We start from the raw sequence: 17,985 nt of genomic DNA, 5'->3' as shown, positions 1-17,985 counted from the left end.
GAGCCTTTAGATGCTACAGACAGGTTGGCTAGCTGCACGTAGAGCCTTTAGATGCTACAGACAGGTTGGCTAGCTGCTCACAGAGCCTTTAGATGATATAGGCTGGTTGGCTAGCTGCACACAGAGGCTTTAGATGCTACAGACAGGTAGGCTAGCTGCACGTAGAGCCTTTAGATGCTACAGACAGGTTGGCTAGCTGCACGTAGAGCCTTTAGATACTGCAGACAGGTTGGCTAGCTGCACGTAGAGCCTTTAGATACTGCAGACAGGTTGGCTAGCTGCACGTAGAGCCTTTAGATGCTACAGACAGGTTGGCTAGCTGCACGTAGAGCCTTTAGATGCTACAGACAGGTTGGCTAGCTGCTCACAGAGGCTTTAGATGCTATAGGCCAGTTGGCTAGCTGCACACAGAGCCTTTAGATGCTACAGGCAGGGTGGCTAACTGCACCTAGAGTGTGCAGATAACATAACAATGACAAGAGCAGGGCATTCAGCCCAGCAATGCTTGCCTTTTCCTACCACTAAAGTGTATCTACTGCTTAGTTTGCCTAAAAGTTAAATAGTATCTAGCGCTGTATCAAGCCTGGTCTTGAAGACTCCCAGTGTTTCTGTGTCCACTACATGTTCTGGCAAGCTATTCCACGCAGTGACCACTCTCTGTGTGAAAACATACTTCCTATTATCTGTGCGGAATTTATCCTTCGTCAATTTCCATTTATGCCCCCTTTTTCTGCTAACCGAACACGCCCTGAAGATGTTACAGGCAGGTTGGCTAGCTGCACACAGCCTTTAGATGCTACAGACAGGTTGGCTAGCTGCACGTAGAGGCTTTAGATGCTACAGACAGGTTGGCTAGCTGCACGTAGAGCCTTTAGATGCTACAGACAGGTTGGCTAGCTGCTCACAGAGGCTTTAGATGCTATAGGCCAGTTGGCTAGCTGCACACAGAGCCTTTAGATGCTACAGGCAGGGTGGCTAACTGCACCTAGAGTGTGCAGATAACATAACAATGACAAGAGCAGGGCATTCAGCCCAGCAATGCTTGCCTTTTCCTACCACTAAAGTGTATCTACTGCTTAGTTTGCCTAAAAGTTAAATAGTATCTAGCGCTGTATCAAGCCTGGTCTTGAAGACTCCCAGTGTTTCTGTGTCCACTACATGTTCTGGCAAGCTATTCCACGCAGTGACCACTCTCTGTGTGAAAACATACTTCCTATTATCTGTGCGGAATTTATCCTTCGTCAATTTCCATTTATGCCCCCTTTTTCTGCTAACCGAACACGCCCTGAAGATGTTACAGGCAGGTTGGCTAGCTGCACACAGCCTTTAGATGCTACAGACAGGTTGGCTAGCTGCACGTAGAGGCTTTAGATGCTACAGACAGGTTGGCTAGCTGCACGTAGAGGCTTTAGATGCTACAGACAGGTTGGCTAGCTGCACGTAGAGCCTTTAGATGCTACAGATAGGTTGGCTAGCTGCACATAGAGCCTTTAGATGCTACAGACAGGTTGGCTGGCTGCACGTAGAGCCTTTAGATGCTACAGACAGGTTGGCTAGCTGCACGTAGAGCCTTTAGATGCTACAGACAGGTTGGCTAGCTGCACACAGAGCCTTTAGATGCTACAGACAGGTTGGCTAGCTGCACACAGAGCCTTTAGATGCTACAGACAGGTTGGCTAGCTGCACGTAGAGCCTTTAGATGCTACAGACAGGTTGGCTAGCTGCACACAGAGCCTTTAGATGCTACAGGCAGGTTGGCTGACTGCAGTACCTCCTCCCTCCCAGCAGGTGGGGCCGGCCGGAGCTGAGCCCAGGCACACGATGGCAGGCGGGCACCCGCGGAGGAGCAGCCCTTGCTAACACTCCCCCCCGACCCTGGCTGACCCGCTCGCCCCGCCCCCTCGCAGCAGCATGGCCAATCACGTGGAGCTGCTGAACGAGCTGCAGCAGTTGGAGAAGGTGCCGAGTCTGGAGCGGCTCCGGGCGGCACAGAGGCGGCGCTCACAGCAGCTGAAGCGCTGGGCGCTCTATGAGAAGGAGATGCAGAGCAGGAAGCGCAAGGCCGAGAAACGGCGGGGGGGCCTGCCCCCCCCCTCCGCCCTGGACGGCCGGAAGCGCGTGTCCTTCTCCGCCAGCGTGGCCCTGCTGGAGGCCTCCGCACGCAACGACTCCGAGGAAGGTAGGCCTCATCCTCCTCTCTCCTGTCCCTCTGCTCTCCCCCCAATGTTCATGTAAATGTCGCTTATTCCTGACTGGAGCTTCTGCACCCGAGCTGCACGGTGGTGGAACCACCTCCCCATTCTGCTTCCTCGCTGCCCGTTTCCCTCTGCAGTCTGAAGACTAGACTGAACACTCTCCTGTTATTCACCTGTCTCTATATTAAGCCCTTTGTTGTATTTCGTACTTTAATCTAGTACTACTGAATTTGTATTTTAGTATTATTTGTAGTTCCTGACCTTATTGCTTACAGATTTGGCCTGTCTACCTTATGTACTAGAATTTTGGTCATGGCTGTACAGCCAATCCAATGAGAATTGTTCTTTATCCAACCTGTTCTTTAGTTTGTTCTCTGACCTTGGTATGTACTTTTTGTATGGCTCTTTGGATAAAAGTATTTGTTCAATACATGTAATGTAGTCTGCATACAAACAAGAGTTTGTAAGCAATGCACAACTGTGCTGTTCTACGTGAAACCTGTATCACCCGTCGGCTAGCTTCATTAGCGTCAGTGTCTGAAAAAAGTGGGAGTATGCACTGGTAGCATTCTCTGAATGATACACAGGGGCCAGTGTAGCCAGTTAAATGTGGGAGACGTGGTGGTTACTGGTGCCATTGTCATGAACAGTGATCCTGATGTGGGCAGGGCTAGAACGAGCTAGGATCCAAGACCTGGTCAGCCCCCGACCAGCCATGAATGTAGCCTACACTCCAACCCTGCTGACCTCTGACTGGCTGGGACAGGTGGTTTAAGGGGACTGAGCATTCTTTACTGCATGCCATGAACCAACAGCCTTATACTGAATAAAACTGAACCAAACTGAACTGAGCTGAATTAAATCAAATTGAACTGAACTGAAAATGAATTGCCTTGCCTTGTGGATTAGGCTGACCCAGTTACTTGTGGAATGTAAGAGATTTTAGCTTAGTCACTGCTCAGACCCTCCTGTTTAAAAATGCTTTCACCCTCCTTTTCTGACGTCTTTCTGCTTCTTTTCACTCCACAGCCCACAGGCACCCCCAGCCCTGCACCGATTCAGCAAACATATCGTCTACCTGCCCTAAACCTTAAAAGAGATCTAGGGGTGGGTTGCGTTTAGATTTTGCTGATATGGATGCTGAATTGATACTTTTAAAATGGTAGCGGTGCCTGAACCAATGCCTTCTTTAAAATAAAGAGCAAACTATGACATTAAAGAATGTCTTTTTGGTGCGAAGGCAAAGAAATTAGACAGTTCAAAGGAAAACACCAACATTTTGGGAAATATATATTTTTTCAGACTTTGGCTAGATGTTCAGTTTCATTTTCATTTCACATGTATCCTCCAGTTTTCCGCTGGTTGAGTGCAGTGATCTGCACACCTTCTAAAGGTAAGGTAAGGAGAGAAGGATGCATGTGTGTTCAGCGGTTATAGTTCCAACTGTCTAACTTCTCCGAAAACAACGTCTCTCGTTTTCTTAAAGAAATTCCCGCACGTGTATTTCAAATACACATGATACCTTGTGCAAATAAGATGGCTTCAGAGTTGCTTTGAGGTATATGTCTTCGCTTAAAGGTTTCAAGTCTTTATGCTAAGCTAACACGTTATGGTACCATGGAAACCAAGCCAATTTGCACAAAAATGAAAATGAAATTAAACATCTAGTCTAGGTAAGTCATGAAAAATGTATATTTCCCAGCTTTATTTGTTTAAATTATACTTTGCTCTTTATAATTTATTCCCTTTCGATTTTAACATTTTGAACTGAGTATAGCTTCAACAATAGCTAGCTTACTAACGGTACCAACAGGCCCGGTTGGTTCCGGTCGTATGGGAACCGGTGCCGTAGTGGTACTGGATTTCCCAAGACAGTCCTGTCGGATGCCCAGGATGTTGTTTATGATGTTTACTGTTTCCTGAAAACATTCCTTTGAGTGTTTTGCGAGCCAGAAAATCACAGGAAAGGTGAAAGTGTTTTCACTAACAGATTTATGAAAGTGGTGTGGAGACGGTGCGGTCCATGTTAAAGACGCAAGGTCAGTGTTTTCTTCCTGCCTGCATGTAATGAAATCTCTGAGCAGGGCAAGCGTCTCCTCTGAGAAATCCCGGCTAAATAATCGAATTTGGGTCAGACCTTGTTCAGCCTTCTCTCTCTGCACACAGACTATGCAGCGGTGTTAAGATGGGCGGGAAAGTGGTGTGGAGGCCTCCTTCGCCACGGTAACTGTGGCTCTATCAGGAGCGTAGCCATGTTCGGCTCCTCACTGCGAGTGCCTCTGAATACACCGTGTGGATATGCGCTGACTGGCTTTCAGGGTTGAGTCTAGGTTTATTTCTCTTAATGATTGGATGGTGAATGCTAAATGCACCGCAAATCTTGTCTAGGGCCTTCTTTTGACAGTTAGTCTTATGGTTATTGCTGTTGCTTAATACTGGGCTGTAACCTGCCCAACCAATTTGAGTATTTGCTCTGATAGATCCATCTTTGCATTTCTGGATCTAATTATTAATATTGACTCCTGCTCGATAGCAGGTTCCTCCTGGGATTTTTCTTACCACCATTTGAGTCTTTTTCTTTTCTTTCCTTTTTTACCCAACTTCCTCATTGGTTCAGGCTTGGCTTGGCGCGTGTGTGTGCGTGCATGCGTGCGTGCGTGTGTGCGTGCGTGCAGGTGCGTGTGTGTGTGTGTGTGTGTATGTGTGTGTGCGTGCGTGCCAGCCATCGACTGAGTGAGTGTGGTTGTGCGTGACAGTCAAAGATACTTCTAGCAGTGTCTGTACTAAGCAAGCACATTATTCAGCCTCTGTTGTGACTTACCTAGCGTTTAGTTTTGATGTTGAGTTTCTGTCAGTTCTGATCTGCAGTAGCTTATTCATATGTTCTGCCACTCTGCATCTAATTCTATATTATTTTGTATATTGATGTTATTTCCCCTGTTGTTGTCATGCTGCTAAAGTAGCAATTTGGTAGCTAGCCTTGACAAATTCAATTTTTTTAGCTCAAGTAAGGCCGCATGGGAGGTATTTAGATTTATTTTTATTTATGACCTGAGATAATTAATGCTCTTTCGTATTTTCTTATAAAATGTAGCTCAACATGCATACCTCACGCAGCCCGTCTGTATCAGAACTATCAGACAGCTAGAAGTGTTTCACAGCCTGAAGAAAACAAGCGTGAAATGGACGAAGGTCTGCAATCGCACACTCATATCCTACACTCATATTGCACACTCATATCCTACACTCATATCCTACACTCATATCACACACTCTTATCGCACACTCATATCACACACTCATATCACACACTCTTATCGCACACTCATATCCTACACTCATATCCTACATTCATATCGCACACTCTTATCGCACACTCTTATCGCACACTCATATCCTACACTTATATCCTACACTCATTTCCTACACTCATATTCTACACTCATATCACACACTCTTATCGCACACTCATATCCTACACTCATATCCTACACTCATATCACACACTCTTATCACTCACTCATATCCTACACTGATATCCTACACTCATATCACACACTCTTATCACACACTCATATCCTACACTCATATCCTACACTCATATCACACACTCATATCACACACTCATATCGCACACTCTTATCGCACACTCTTATCGCATACTCATATCATACACTCTCTTCTGACAACCCTGCCACAATGCTTGTAAAACCGTATTGGACTGAATAATTGACATATCGTTTATTTAATTTGCATCACATATCTGAGGAATACTGAAGTCACTCTTGCCCTCGAATCAGGACTGATATAAACTTGAGACTGCAGGTGAAACAATCCGTGGGATCATTTGTTCAATGAACTATCAGGAAGAAAAGAAAACCAGCAGTACTCCTGGCCTCCGGAGGCAGATTTAAGCGTCCCTGAAGTAGGCTAGCCATTCCAGCTGTGTGCCGTAGCTTTGAAATAAGCACCAGCACAATAATTCAAGGTACAGTTCTGTATACGCTGCATTTTTCCAATACTCCCCGGGTTTTGGAAGAAAAGAACCACAGGAGCGCAGTGAGCACAGGAGCACAGTGAGCACAGTGAGCACAGTGAGCACATGAGTGCAGTGAGCACAAGATCACAGGAGCGCAGTGAGCACAGTGAGCACAGGAGCGCAGTGAGCACAGGAGCGCAGTGAGCACAGTGAGTGCAGTGAGCACAGTGAGCACATGAGTGCAGTGAGCGCAGTGAGCACAGTGAGCACAGGAGCGCAGTGAGCACAGGAGCACAGTGAGCACAGGAGCACAGTGAGCACAGTGAGCGCAGTGAGCACAGTGAGCACAGTGAGCGCAGTGAGCACAGGAGCACAGTGAGCGCAGGAGCACAGTGAGCACAGGAGCGCAGTGAGCACAGGAGCACAGTGAGCGCAGGAGCGCAGTGAGCACAGGAGCGCAGTGAGCACAGGAGCACAGTGAGCGCAGTGAGCACAGTGAGCACAGGAGCGCAGTGAGCACAGGAGCACAGTGAGCACAGGAGCGCAGTGAGCGCAGTGAGCGCAGGAGCACAGTGAGCGCAGGAGCACAGTAGCACAGTGAGCGCAGTGAGCACAGGAGCGCAGTGAGCACAGTGAGCGCAGTGAGCACAGTGAGCACATGAGTGCAGTGAGCACAGGAGCGCAGGAGCACAGGAGCACAGTGAGCACAGTGAGCGCAGTGAGCACAGGAGCGCAGTGAGCACAGGAGCGCAGTGAGCACAGGAGCACAGGAGCACAGGAGCACAGTGAGCGCAGGAGCACAGTGAGCGCAGTGAGCACAGGAGCACAGTGAGCGCAGGAGCGCAGTGAGCACAGGAGCACAGTGAGCACAGGAGCACAGTGAGCACAGTGAGCACAGTGAACTGGCCGGCTCAGGTTCTCCTGATCTACTCCCTGTTCCTGAGGCACACATGTTGGCTTGGCCCAGATTAAAATCTATTCATTTATTTCTGGGCATCGGTGATCGTTTTCTGGAGAAAAAAAAAGGGTGAAGTGACACGTCCCCCAGGGTAGTCCACACACATGGAGTTGTGCGGACTGATGTTTGATGTGCGGATTGATGTTTGTTGTGCAACGCTTCTGTGCAGCACCCACCTGAGTGATGCAACAGCAGCCATTTTGTGCCAGAACGCTCACCACACACCAGCTGTTATTCCGCTGTACAGTATATGGACCTATGTTCTGGCCAGTAACCTATTTTGTTGGGATTCTCAGCGATTTGCAGAATGGCTTGTTAGATTTGCGGAATGGCTTGTTAGATTTACAGGCGTGCATGTAATGTACAGTTGCAGTAGGTGTTTGACCCAGGTCTGGTGTGCGCTGATGGGCGCTGCTGACTCCACCATTCCTCAACCCCCCCCCTCTGTTTGGCTGTAGTTCAGGGGCAGGACAAGCTGCTGTAGGGGCCACTAACCCCCCTGTTTCCCCCCTAATCGCCCCTAAATTGTCTCTGTGGAACATGTCTCTCCCCTGTGTGTGCTGTGGGAGTAATGGGGCTCAGATTGCTTTCTGTGATGCTGATGGAAGGGGGCTGGGGGCAGGGGGGGGGGGGTGGTCGTTAAAGGGGCCTGCTCTGATGGTGCTCCTCCAGCTGACAGAGGGGGGCTGGGGGCTGGGGGCTGGGGGCAGGGGGGGGGGGGTCGTTAAAGGGGCCTGCTCTGATGCTGATATGACCGGGTGGCTCCCCCAGTCAGCCCCTCCCAGGCTCACGGCTGATTTAGGAAGGTGAGATATCTGTTCTCATCCTCACACTCCAGAGAGTCTCATTCTGGAGTTTCATCAGGAAATAAGTACTGCTGCTCGTTGGGAGTGAAGCTCGATAAAAAATGTGTGTGTGTGTTTCTCTGTGTGTGTATGGGTTTATGAGTGTGTGTGTGTTTCTGTGTGTGTCTGTATGGGTTTATGAGCAAGTGTGCGTGTGTGTGTGTGTGTGTGTGTGTGTGTGTGTGTGTGTGTGTTTGTGTGTGTATATATATATATATGTCTGTGCGAGTGCGTGTTTGTACACATGCGTGTGGGTGTGTGTGCGCCTGCACGTGTGCGCATACACACACGGACATGCATTTGCATACATACAAATCTGCACTCTCACAGAACAGACTCAAATCTGCACGCCTCTCACAGAACAGACTCAAATCGGCATGCCTCTCACAGAACAGACTCAAATCGGCATGCCTCTCACAGAACAGACTCAAATCTGCATATTTCCTGGAACAGGGTTGGGCAGCCCTGCTCTAGCTGCTGAATGAGGTGTGCTTTGTTAGGGTTGGAGTGAACCACCCGGACAGTAGACCTCCAGGAACAGGGGCAGCTCTCATTTAAAGGACAGAAGAGACTGTGTACTGTGGACTGTACAGCACACAAGAAAGTAAACAACTGTTTTATCCTCTGCTGGCTCATCGGGGTGTGTGGTTCAGAGAGCACAAACTGACTCATGGGAATTGGTTGAGTTTTGAGAGAAAGTGCGCGTCACTCTTCCCTGAACCGGCCCTCAACTTCCCTTCTAATGTGACCAGTGTCTAAACCGGCACATCTGTGGTGTGGCTGATCACTGCTGCAGCATCGGGCAGCATGTAGACTAGTGGCTAAGGTACATGACTTAGACCTGGAAGGTTGGTGGTTCAAGGCCCGGTCTCGCCATGATAAGATCCACACCTGTTTGCCCTTTGAGCAAGGCCCACTTCATTCCAGGGGGGATTGTACCCTGCTCAGTTTAATCGACTGTCAGCTAACAAATTATTTAAAGACAGAAAGTGCTGTTCCTACACCGTAACTGTACACAGGGCCAATAGAGGATGGGCTCCCCTCTGTACACAGGGCCAATAGAGGATGGGCTCCCCTCTGTAGCTGGGATCCTCCGGACATGTCTACCCTTTGGCCAGTTGTTTTCTCTTTGCTATTTGAGTGGTTTTCTCTCTAATGGGTGTTTTGCCTGCTTGGTTTCTGCACAATATTCCTTCTGCTCTCTCTGAAAGCGTCATTGTGACAGTTGTCTGTAAAAAAACACTATACAAAATAAATTGATTTAAAATGAACTTGCAAAAAAAAGAAGAGAAAACGATACAACTTGTTGTGAATGACAAATAATTCTGAAGATGTAAGTATCTCAGGTAACACAGATATAAACCATAAAAAATACGCTAGCAACCCGTTTTACCTGGGTGGAGTCTGGCTGTAGGACCGGGGATTAAGGTCTGGGTGGAGTCTGGCTGTAGGACTGGGGGATTAAGGCCTGGGTGGAGTCTGGCTGTAGGACCGGGGGATTAAGGCCTGGGTGGAGTCTGGTTGTAGGGCCTGGGTGGAGTCTGGCTGTAGGACCGGGGAATTAAGTTCTCAGAGGAGACTGGGGAGACAGCAGTGTAGCGACATTAGAAAGGAGCTGGGTTTGAAACCGAAAGCTTGCGGGCTCAACCTGGACCAGACCTGGGTGAAATGTGTGATTGGGTAAAATGTGTGATTGGGTAAAATGTGTCATTGGGTAAAATGTGTAATTGTTTAGTTTTTTAGTTTATCTGGTGTATTGAAACCTTTGAAATACTCTCAAAAAATATTTTCCTCTCTCTTGGCGCAATTGTCCAGGCGAGATCAATTGAGTAAAGAAAAGTATATTTGAATCCAAAATTATTACATAGTTGACCCTGGTCTGTGTAGGACCTTGCAAAGTAACTCTTGAGCAAGTTCCTTGGGCCTGAGTTGTTGCTTCAGTGAATACCTGGTTGTATGAATTGATAATATGTTAAAATTCCAAAGCTCTGAGTAAGAGCGTCTGGTAATATGGCTGTAATATGAAGGAAGGACTGGCACCAGCAGCTTAGGAAGAATGCCTGTGGATGTGTACAGAGCACCATCCTCCATGTGACCACACATGGAGATCCACAGAGTGTGACCACATATGGAGATCCACAGAGTATGACCACACATGGAGATCCACAGAGTGTGACCACACATGGAGATCCACAGAGTGTGACCACATATGGAGATCCACAGTGTGACCACATTTGGAGATCCACAGAGTGTGACCACATATGGAGATCCGCAGAGTGTGACCACATTTGGAGATCCACAGAGTGTGACCACATTTGGCGATCCACAGAGTGTGAGCACATATGGAGATCCGCAGAGCACCACATATGGAGATCCACAGAGTGTGACCACATTTGGAGATCCACAGAGTGTGACCACATTTGGAGATCCACAGAGTGTGACCACATATGGAGATCCGCAGAGTGTAATCACATATGGAGATCCACAGAGTGTGAGCACATATGGAGATCCACAGAGCACCACATATGGAGATCCACAGAGTGTGACCACATTTGGAGATCCACAGAGTGTGACCACATATGGAGATCCGCAGAGCACCACATATGGAGATCCACAGAGTGTGACCACATTTGGAGATCCACAGAGTGTGACCACACATGGAGATCCACAGAGTGTGACCACATATGGAGATCCACAGAGCACCACATATGGAGATCCACAGAGTGTGACCACATATGGAGATCCACAGAGTGTGACCACCCACATTTGGAGATCCACAGAGTGTGACCACATATGGAGATCCGCAGAGTGTGATCACATATGGAGATCCACAGAGTGTGACCACATATGGAGATCCGCAGAGCACCACATATGGAGATCCGCAGAGCACCACATATGGAGATCCACAGAGTGTGACCACATTTGGAGATCCACAGAGTGTGACCACATTTGGAGATCCACAGAGTGTGACCACATATGGAGATCCACAGAGTGTGACCACATATGGAGATCCGCAGAGCACCACATATGGAGATCCGCAGAGCACCACATATGGAGATCCACAGAGTGTGACCACATTTGGAGATCCACAGAGTGTGACCACATTTGGAGATCCACAGAGTGTGACCACATTTGGAGATCCACAGAGTGTGACCACATATGGAGATCCGCAGAGCACCACATATGGAGATCCACAGAGTGTGACCACATTTGGAGATCCGCAGAGCACCACATATGGAGATCCACAGAGTGTGACCACATTTGGAGATCCGCAGAGCACCACATATGGAGATCCACAGAGTGTGACCACATATGGAGATCCGCAGAGTGTGACCACATATGGAGATCCACAGAGCACCACATATGGAGATCCACAGAGTGTGACCACATATGGAGATCCACAGAGTGTGACCACATTTGGAGATCCACAGAGTGTGACCACATTTGGCGATCCACAGAATGTGAGCACATATGGAGATCCGCAGAGCACCACATATGGAGATCCACAGAGTGTGACCACATTTGGAGATCCACAGAGTGTGACCACATTTGGAGATCCACAGAGTGTGACCACATATGGAGATCCGCAGAGTGTAATCACATATGGAGATCCACAGAGTGTGAGCACATATGGAGATCCGCAGAGCACCACATATGGAGATCCACAGAGTGTGACCACATTTGGAGATCCACAGAGTGTGACCACATATGGAGATCCGCAGAGCACCACATATGGAGATCCACAGAGTGTGACCACATTTGGAGATCCACAGAGTGTGACCACATATGGAGATCCGCAGAGTGTGACCACACATGGAGATCCACAGAGTGTGACCACACATGGAGATCCACAGAGTGTGAACACATATGGAGATCCGCAGAGTGTGACCACATATGGAGATCCACAGAGCACCACATATGGAGATCCACAGAGTGTGACCACATATGGAGATCCACAGAGTGTGACCACCCACATTTGGAGATCCACAGAGTGTGACCACATATGGAGATCCGCAGAGTGTGATCACATATGGAGATCCACAGAGTGTGACCACATATGGAGATCCACAGAGCACCACATATGGAGATCCACAGAGTGTGACCACATATGGAGATCCGCAGAGCACCACATATGGAGATCCACAGAGTGTGACCACATTTGGAGATCCGCAGAGCACCACATATGGAGATCCACAGAGTGTGACCACATATGGAGATCCGCAGAGTGTGACCACATATGGAGATCCACAGAGCACCACATATGGAGATCCACAGAGTGTGACCACATATGGAGATCCACAGAGTGTGACCACCCACATTTGGAGATCCACAGAGTGTGACCACATATGGAGATCCGCAGAGTGTAATCACATATGGAGATCCACAGAGTGTGACCACATATGGAGATCCACAGAGCACCACATATGGAGATCCACAGAGTGTGACCACATATGGAGATCCGCAGAGTGTGACCACATTTGGAGATCCACAGAGTGTGACCACATTTGGAGATCCACAGAGTGTGACCACGTATGGAGATCCGCAGAGCACCACATATGGAGATTCACAGAGTGTGACCACAGGCCCGGACTGGTGACACAAGGACTTGCTCTCTGTGAACATGTTATTTTCTGAAATGGTGACATACTTAAAGGGGGACACCCAAAAATCACAATTGGTACACTGTCACCCCCAGAAAGATTGCCCTGACAGGGGGCCCGTTATAAATGTAGTAGATAGATTTTTCAGAAAACGAGAGGCCAGGCACATGAAATGGTTTTTGGACTCGCTGTCAGGGCTTAAAGTCACCCCCCTATCTCAGGGGATTCTCTCTTTGTGTCCTTTGGAAGACCCGCAGTAATGTGAATCGGACACATTAATTATCGCGGCATGTTCAGGAAAGTGGAGTTCGATTTGTCGGATGCAGAATCTTGGCGGACATTTTGTCTAGTGCTTTTCATTTTTTTGCAGGGCCTCGGTCAGTCACATAGTTTGCATTTGATGTGATTTTATTTCATCTCATGTCTCTATTGGACTGCTTATCTTTTCCAATTCAAGAATCAGTAATTGGCTAGGATGAGAAAATTAAGCTCTGCTGATAGAGATCTTCCTTCTGGTCAGTGAAAGGTGTTGTTTCCTGCTCATTTCTTGAGGGATTAAAATGGCCAAAACCCTAATGAGTTCAGACATTATTTTGCCTCTCAGCCCTCTATAAATATTAACCAGTATGATATGAGAGAACTCATGCTGGCTGAAAGCAATGTGTGCAACTTGTGGCTATCAAGGCAGCCATTATTGTTTAGAACCTTGTCCTCGACTTTAATGGCTTTTCTCTAATAATAAGTAATAAACCGGTAGAACATTCAGGATTTTTGTGTAATAAGTTATTCTTTCGGGTTGAAGGACGTCCCTAGATGACATGGGCATATCCTGCTCATCTTGCTTAGCATGCAGAGGGCCTGCTTTGTATTGAAGCTGGTCCAGATGCCATGACCTTTGACCTTTGACCTTCTGGTGATGATACAGTAAAGGGGCTGCCATTTGGGCCATTTTAGCATGTTCCTCCTTCTGGAACAAAGAAGATTAGACTTCATTTTCTAACAATGCTTTCCACTTTCCACTGCACTGTATTCTCTGTTTGGTGAAGAAGGTCTGGCTCTGACTGGGGAAATCAGTAAGGATGCAACTCTTTCTCTGAACTGTCGTCGAAGCTACTACTACATAACCACTTTATTTGATATTTATTAGATATATTTATTAGACTTATTGGTCTTCTGCTACTGTAGCCCATCCACTTTAAGGTTTGATATATTGTGTGGTCGGAGATGTGGTTGCATATCTCTGTTGTAATTTGTGGTTGTTTTGAGTTACTTTTGCCTTCCTGTTAGCTTGAACCTGTCGGGGCCTTCTCCTCTGACCTCTCTGACCTCTCCTCATTAACAAGACATTTTTGCCAACAGTGCCGTGCACTGTTTTTTTGTTTTTCACACCATTCACTGTAAACTCAACCACAGAATACTGTGTGAAAATCCCATGAGATCAGCAGTTTCTGCAATACTCAAATGTCTGGCACCAACATTCCACGGTCAAAGTCCCTTTGGGACGTTGGCCAATCAGAGAACCTGTGGGCTGCTTTGGGACGGCCATTTCTTTGCCACTTCCTCCAGTTTTCTTGAAGGCCTGGACACACCAAACCGACGGTCGGCCTGCGGAGCGCCGACAAAGATCGCCTCGCGTCAATACGCGTCATTAATGTTGGCTGTGCCGAACACACCGCAACGACGGTCCGCCGACGGCCGAGTTGCACGTACGTTCTGCGCCTGCATGAGAGGTAATAACTCTCCACACCAGCAGGTGGCGGTAGTCTGTATTTGTCTTTCAAAAAATGGAAACCAGAAGACCGGGGAATGCGTTTGCATTGCGTTGGACCTAGAAGCAGCCATTGTCTTGCTCACAACAAACAATTTGCAGCAATTTCCTTGTTCTCTCGCTATTTAGTAATACTAATCGAAAATTATGTCTGGTAGTGATAGTAACTTCTTGACTTCCTCGTTTGCTTGCTTTTGTCGCTTCCGTTTCTCTTCTCGTGCACTGATTCGCTACCTGGACAGCCAATCAGAGAGCTCTCTCTCATCGACGGCTCCGGGGGCAACATGTTGAATCGGCGTCGGAGCCCTCCAAAACACGCCGACGGAGTGTCGGCGTGCGGGACACACCGGAAAGACTCGGCCGACAGGGCGCCACCGACGTCCGACGGCTGACCGTCGGTTTGGTGTCTCCGGGCCTTAACACGGCCAAGCGCATACCTGTGATTATGGGGCCTGAGCCTGTGTTTGTGGCTAAATCCTGTAGCATCTGGGACTCTACATAACCCTGCACTGGTATGGCTGGGAACTGAGCAAACGAGACGCTGTAAAATGGAATTTTTATTTTTCATTACATTTAACGGAAACCACAAAACCGTAACTTCACTTGTCTTAGCTTCAGAAATGGAGAGAGAATTAGTGATTTGGCACCATAATGCTGCACACTCCTCTGTTCACTTACATGATTAAAGGAGGAGCTGCATCCAACTTACACCACTGCTTTTTTCATGCATGTGTTTGCTGATACAGATGAAATAAGGTTTAACACGTAAAAAGCAACTGGCTGCAATAGTTCTGTAGGTCAGAATGAACACGGAAAACTATGATTTTTGGTTCAAGTTCCCTCTTAAATTTCGGTGTTTTTGTTACCCTTGGCACCATAGAGTGTGTTAGCACACATGGGCATGAGAACACTGTGCTTATGTGTGTATCGGTCAATCTCTAATGAAGTGTAGTGGGAATCATTTTTCAGCTCAGATGGACGCCGTTGTTGCACCTGTTGCTTTGCCATCAACAGCCTAGTGAGGGTAGCGGTGTGGGGGGAGGGGGGTTGAGGTGGGCTGGGGGGGTGTGACTCATCTGCAGTGCTCTGTAGAGATCATAGTTATCTGAGAGCTGCTGTGCGTGGTAGCAGGTTTCTCTTCCTGTAAAAGACTTCCCGCTCACTCGAAGCCCTTTGTTCTCTGGCTCTGGGTTTCTGTTGAAGAGCCACAGGACACGCGATGGGGACTCCTGTGGATCTGGGCCTCATGGACGCTGTTGATCCCAGGATCGCTGTTGTTCCTGTTTTTACCCAGACCTCTGAGTGGATTTCACAGTGGTGGGGGGAGAACGTATCTCACAGTTTCGGCTGAGAAGCTGCGGGAGAGCAGGTGTAATCAGCACCTCTGCTGGGGATTCGCGGCGGGGATGGGTGGCGTTTAAAGTATACCTTCAATATGCACGCTCTGTATTTCATAAGTAACACAGGTTGCTGACCCTCTGTCACGTGCAGAGGAAATTATGCGTCCACCATTTTGATTGTGGTTTACAGATGTGTATGGAGGCATGTTGTTCCCTGCTGGGCAAGCTCGCTGGTGTGCGTTAGCGGCCTCACCTGAGTGTGCGTTAGCGACCTCACCTGAGTGTGCGTTAGCGGCCTCACCTGAGTGTGCGTTAGCGGCCTCACCTGAGTGTGCGTTAGCAGTGTTAGCGGCCTCACCTGAGTGTGCGTTAGTGGCCTCACCTGAGTGTGCGTTAGTGGCCTCACCTGAGTGTGCGTTAACGGCCTCATCTGAGTGTGCTTTAGTGGCATTAGCGGAGTGTGTGTTAGCAGCGTTAGCGGAGTGTGCGTTAGCGGCCTCATCTGAGTGTGCTTTAGTGGCATTAGCGGAGTGTGTGTTAGCAGCGTTAGCGGTGTGTGCGTTAGCGGCCTCACCTGAGTGTGCGTTAGCGGCCCAACGGGCACAAGGTGCTGCCGTGGGTGCACTGGACTCAAGTGAACATTCCAATGAGGGGGACAAAACAAAATTGGTTGGAAGAACTGCAGGGATGCTCGGTCACGACCGGGTCCTGAACCCTGGTGGTCCTTAGTGCCTGTGAATCCCGCAAACTGTGCTTTCTGTCAATAGTGCCTGTGAATCGTGCAAACTGTGTTGAACTTTGTTAAAAACCATGCATGGGCTTATATAAAAAGGCCTATATAAATCTGGATTACAAAATGCCATCATCTGTTATACCGCGTTCTGATAAAAAAAAACGTACAAATGTACATTAGTGAGATTGGACTTCCTGCGTGAGAGAGATTAATAAAGCTTTGCTGCCATTCATTTCATTGGGTTTCTGTCAATCTCAAAATCCAGCAGCACATCCATGTATCTGTAGAATCCCAGGTATTGACATGGTGTTGACAGGTCAGGTCTGACCAGGTATTGACATGGTGTTGACAGGTCAGGTCTGACCAGGTATTGACATGGTGTTGACAGGTCAGGTCTGACCAGGTATTGACATGGCGTTGACATGGTGTTGACAGGGCAGGTCTGACCTGGTGTTGACATGGTGTTGACAGGTCAGGTACATCCATGTATCTGTAGAATCCCAGGTGTTGACATGGTGTTGACAGGTCAGGTCTGACCAGGTATTGACATGGTGTTGACAGGGCAGGTCTGACCTGGTATTGACATGGTCTTAACAGGTCAGGTCTGACCTGATGGAGAGCCAGCAGGTTGAGATGCTCAGTTTACACATTGTTGGACTTACAGTGGTCCAACAGTCTGAGTACACCAGTGGTGCAACAGTCTGAGTACACCAGTGGTCCAACAGTCTGAGTACACCAGTGGTCCAAAAGTCTGAGTACACCAGTGGTCCAAAAGTCTAAGTACACCAGTGAAAATGCTTATATTTTTCATTATTTTCTAATCTACAAACATTTTAATTACAAATTATACTATCAGCAACAATTTGAGCTAAAAGTTTAATATTTGAAAAATGTACATGAACTTCAGTCTTTCTTAGTATGTCATAGCAACATCGAGCTGGCACCACACACTCCACACATTTCTGCAAAACCTGATGATTCATGTTATCCCAGCAGTATTTGACAATGTTCCAAAGTCCCCTGAAATAACATCATTTTGATATGTTCTGTCTCACCTTCACAGAATAATCTCTCTGTGATCTGTGTGCCATTTCTCCAGTGTCCATCGATCCTTCACCTGCCTTCACTGAGCACACACAAGGCTTTGAATCTCCAGGAGCTGCTCTCGCTTGGTGCTTTTAAGTCAGCTTCAGGGACTTGGAGTCTAGCCCAGCAGCCTGCCATTGGTTGTTTTGGATAAGCTTATCTGTCCCTTTCTGGTCCTGTACTTGAATAATGGCTTTCCTGTTTTCACTGCTGTTATTGTTTTGTTCCTGGTTATCATTCAATTACACCTTTTTTAAAATATTTACTTTGTGTTCTCATTTTTATTGTCTGTAATTGGTTCTGTATGCTGTTGCTGGTCTTGGTCTGCACACTCTTGAAATGTTTAATCTCGGTGAGGTTTTTCCTGGTTAAATAAAGGTCAACTAAATGATGAACACAAAGCATTAAAGGGGATTGTATTTCAGGTATCCAGTTAAGGTTAAGGGATTTGTTAACATGGCTCTTACATTCCTCTGTGTG

General features: G+C 47.7%; 1 protein-coding gene across 4 annotated transcripts in view; it reads left to right on the top strand.

Annotated features, from left to right (window-relative positions):
- Positions 1–17,672, top strand: part of LOC133110447 (protein phosphatase 1 regulatory inhibitor subunit 16B-like) — a 43,196-nt gene extending 25,524 nt beyond the window's left edge. For 2 of the 4 annotated variants that reach the window (XM_061220559.1, XM_061220562.1), the window contains exons 2-3: positions 1,789–2,179; positions 17,519–17,672. In XM_061220559.1, coding sequence (XP_061076543.1) covers positions 1,912–2,179; positions 17,519–17,601 — 351 coding nt within the window. In that variant the 5' untranslated portion in view covers positions 1,789–1,911 and the 3' untranslated portion in view covers positions 17,602–17,672. Of the gene's footprint in view, positions 1–1,785; positions 2,180–3,224; positions 3,303–17,518 lie in introns of all 4 variants that reach the window. The other 2 variants (XM_061220563.1, XM_061220560.1) reach the window with 2 other exon arrangements.
- Positions 17,673–17,985: the final 313 nt, after the last annotated feature.

The sequence above is a fragment of the Conger conger genome, chromosome 14, assembly GCF_963514075.1.
Source record: "Conger conger chromosome 14, fConCon1.1, whole genome shotgun sequence".
In the NCBI taxonomy this organism is placed as follows: domain Eukaryota; kingdom Metazoa; phylum Chordata; class Actinopteri; order Anguilliformes; family Congridae; genus Conger; species Conger conger.
This window is presented reverse-complemented; position numbering and strand designations above follow the sequence as displayed.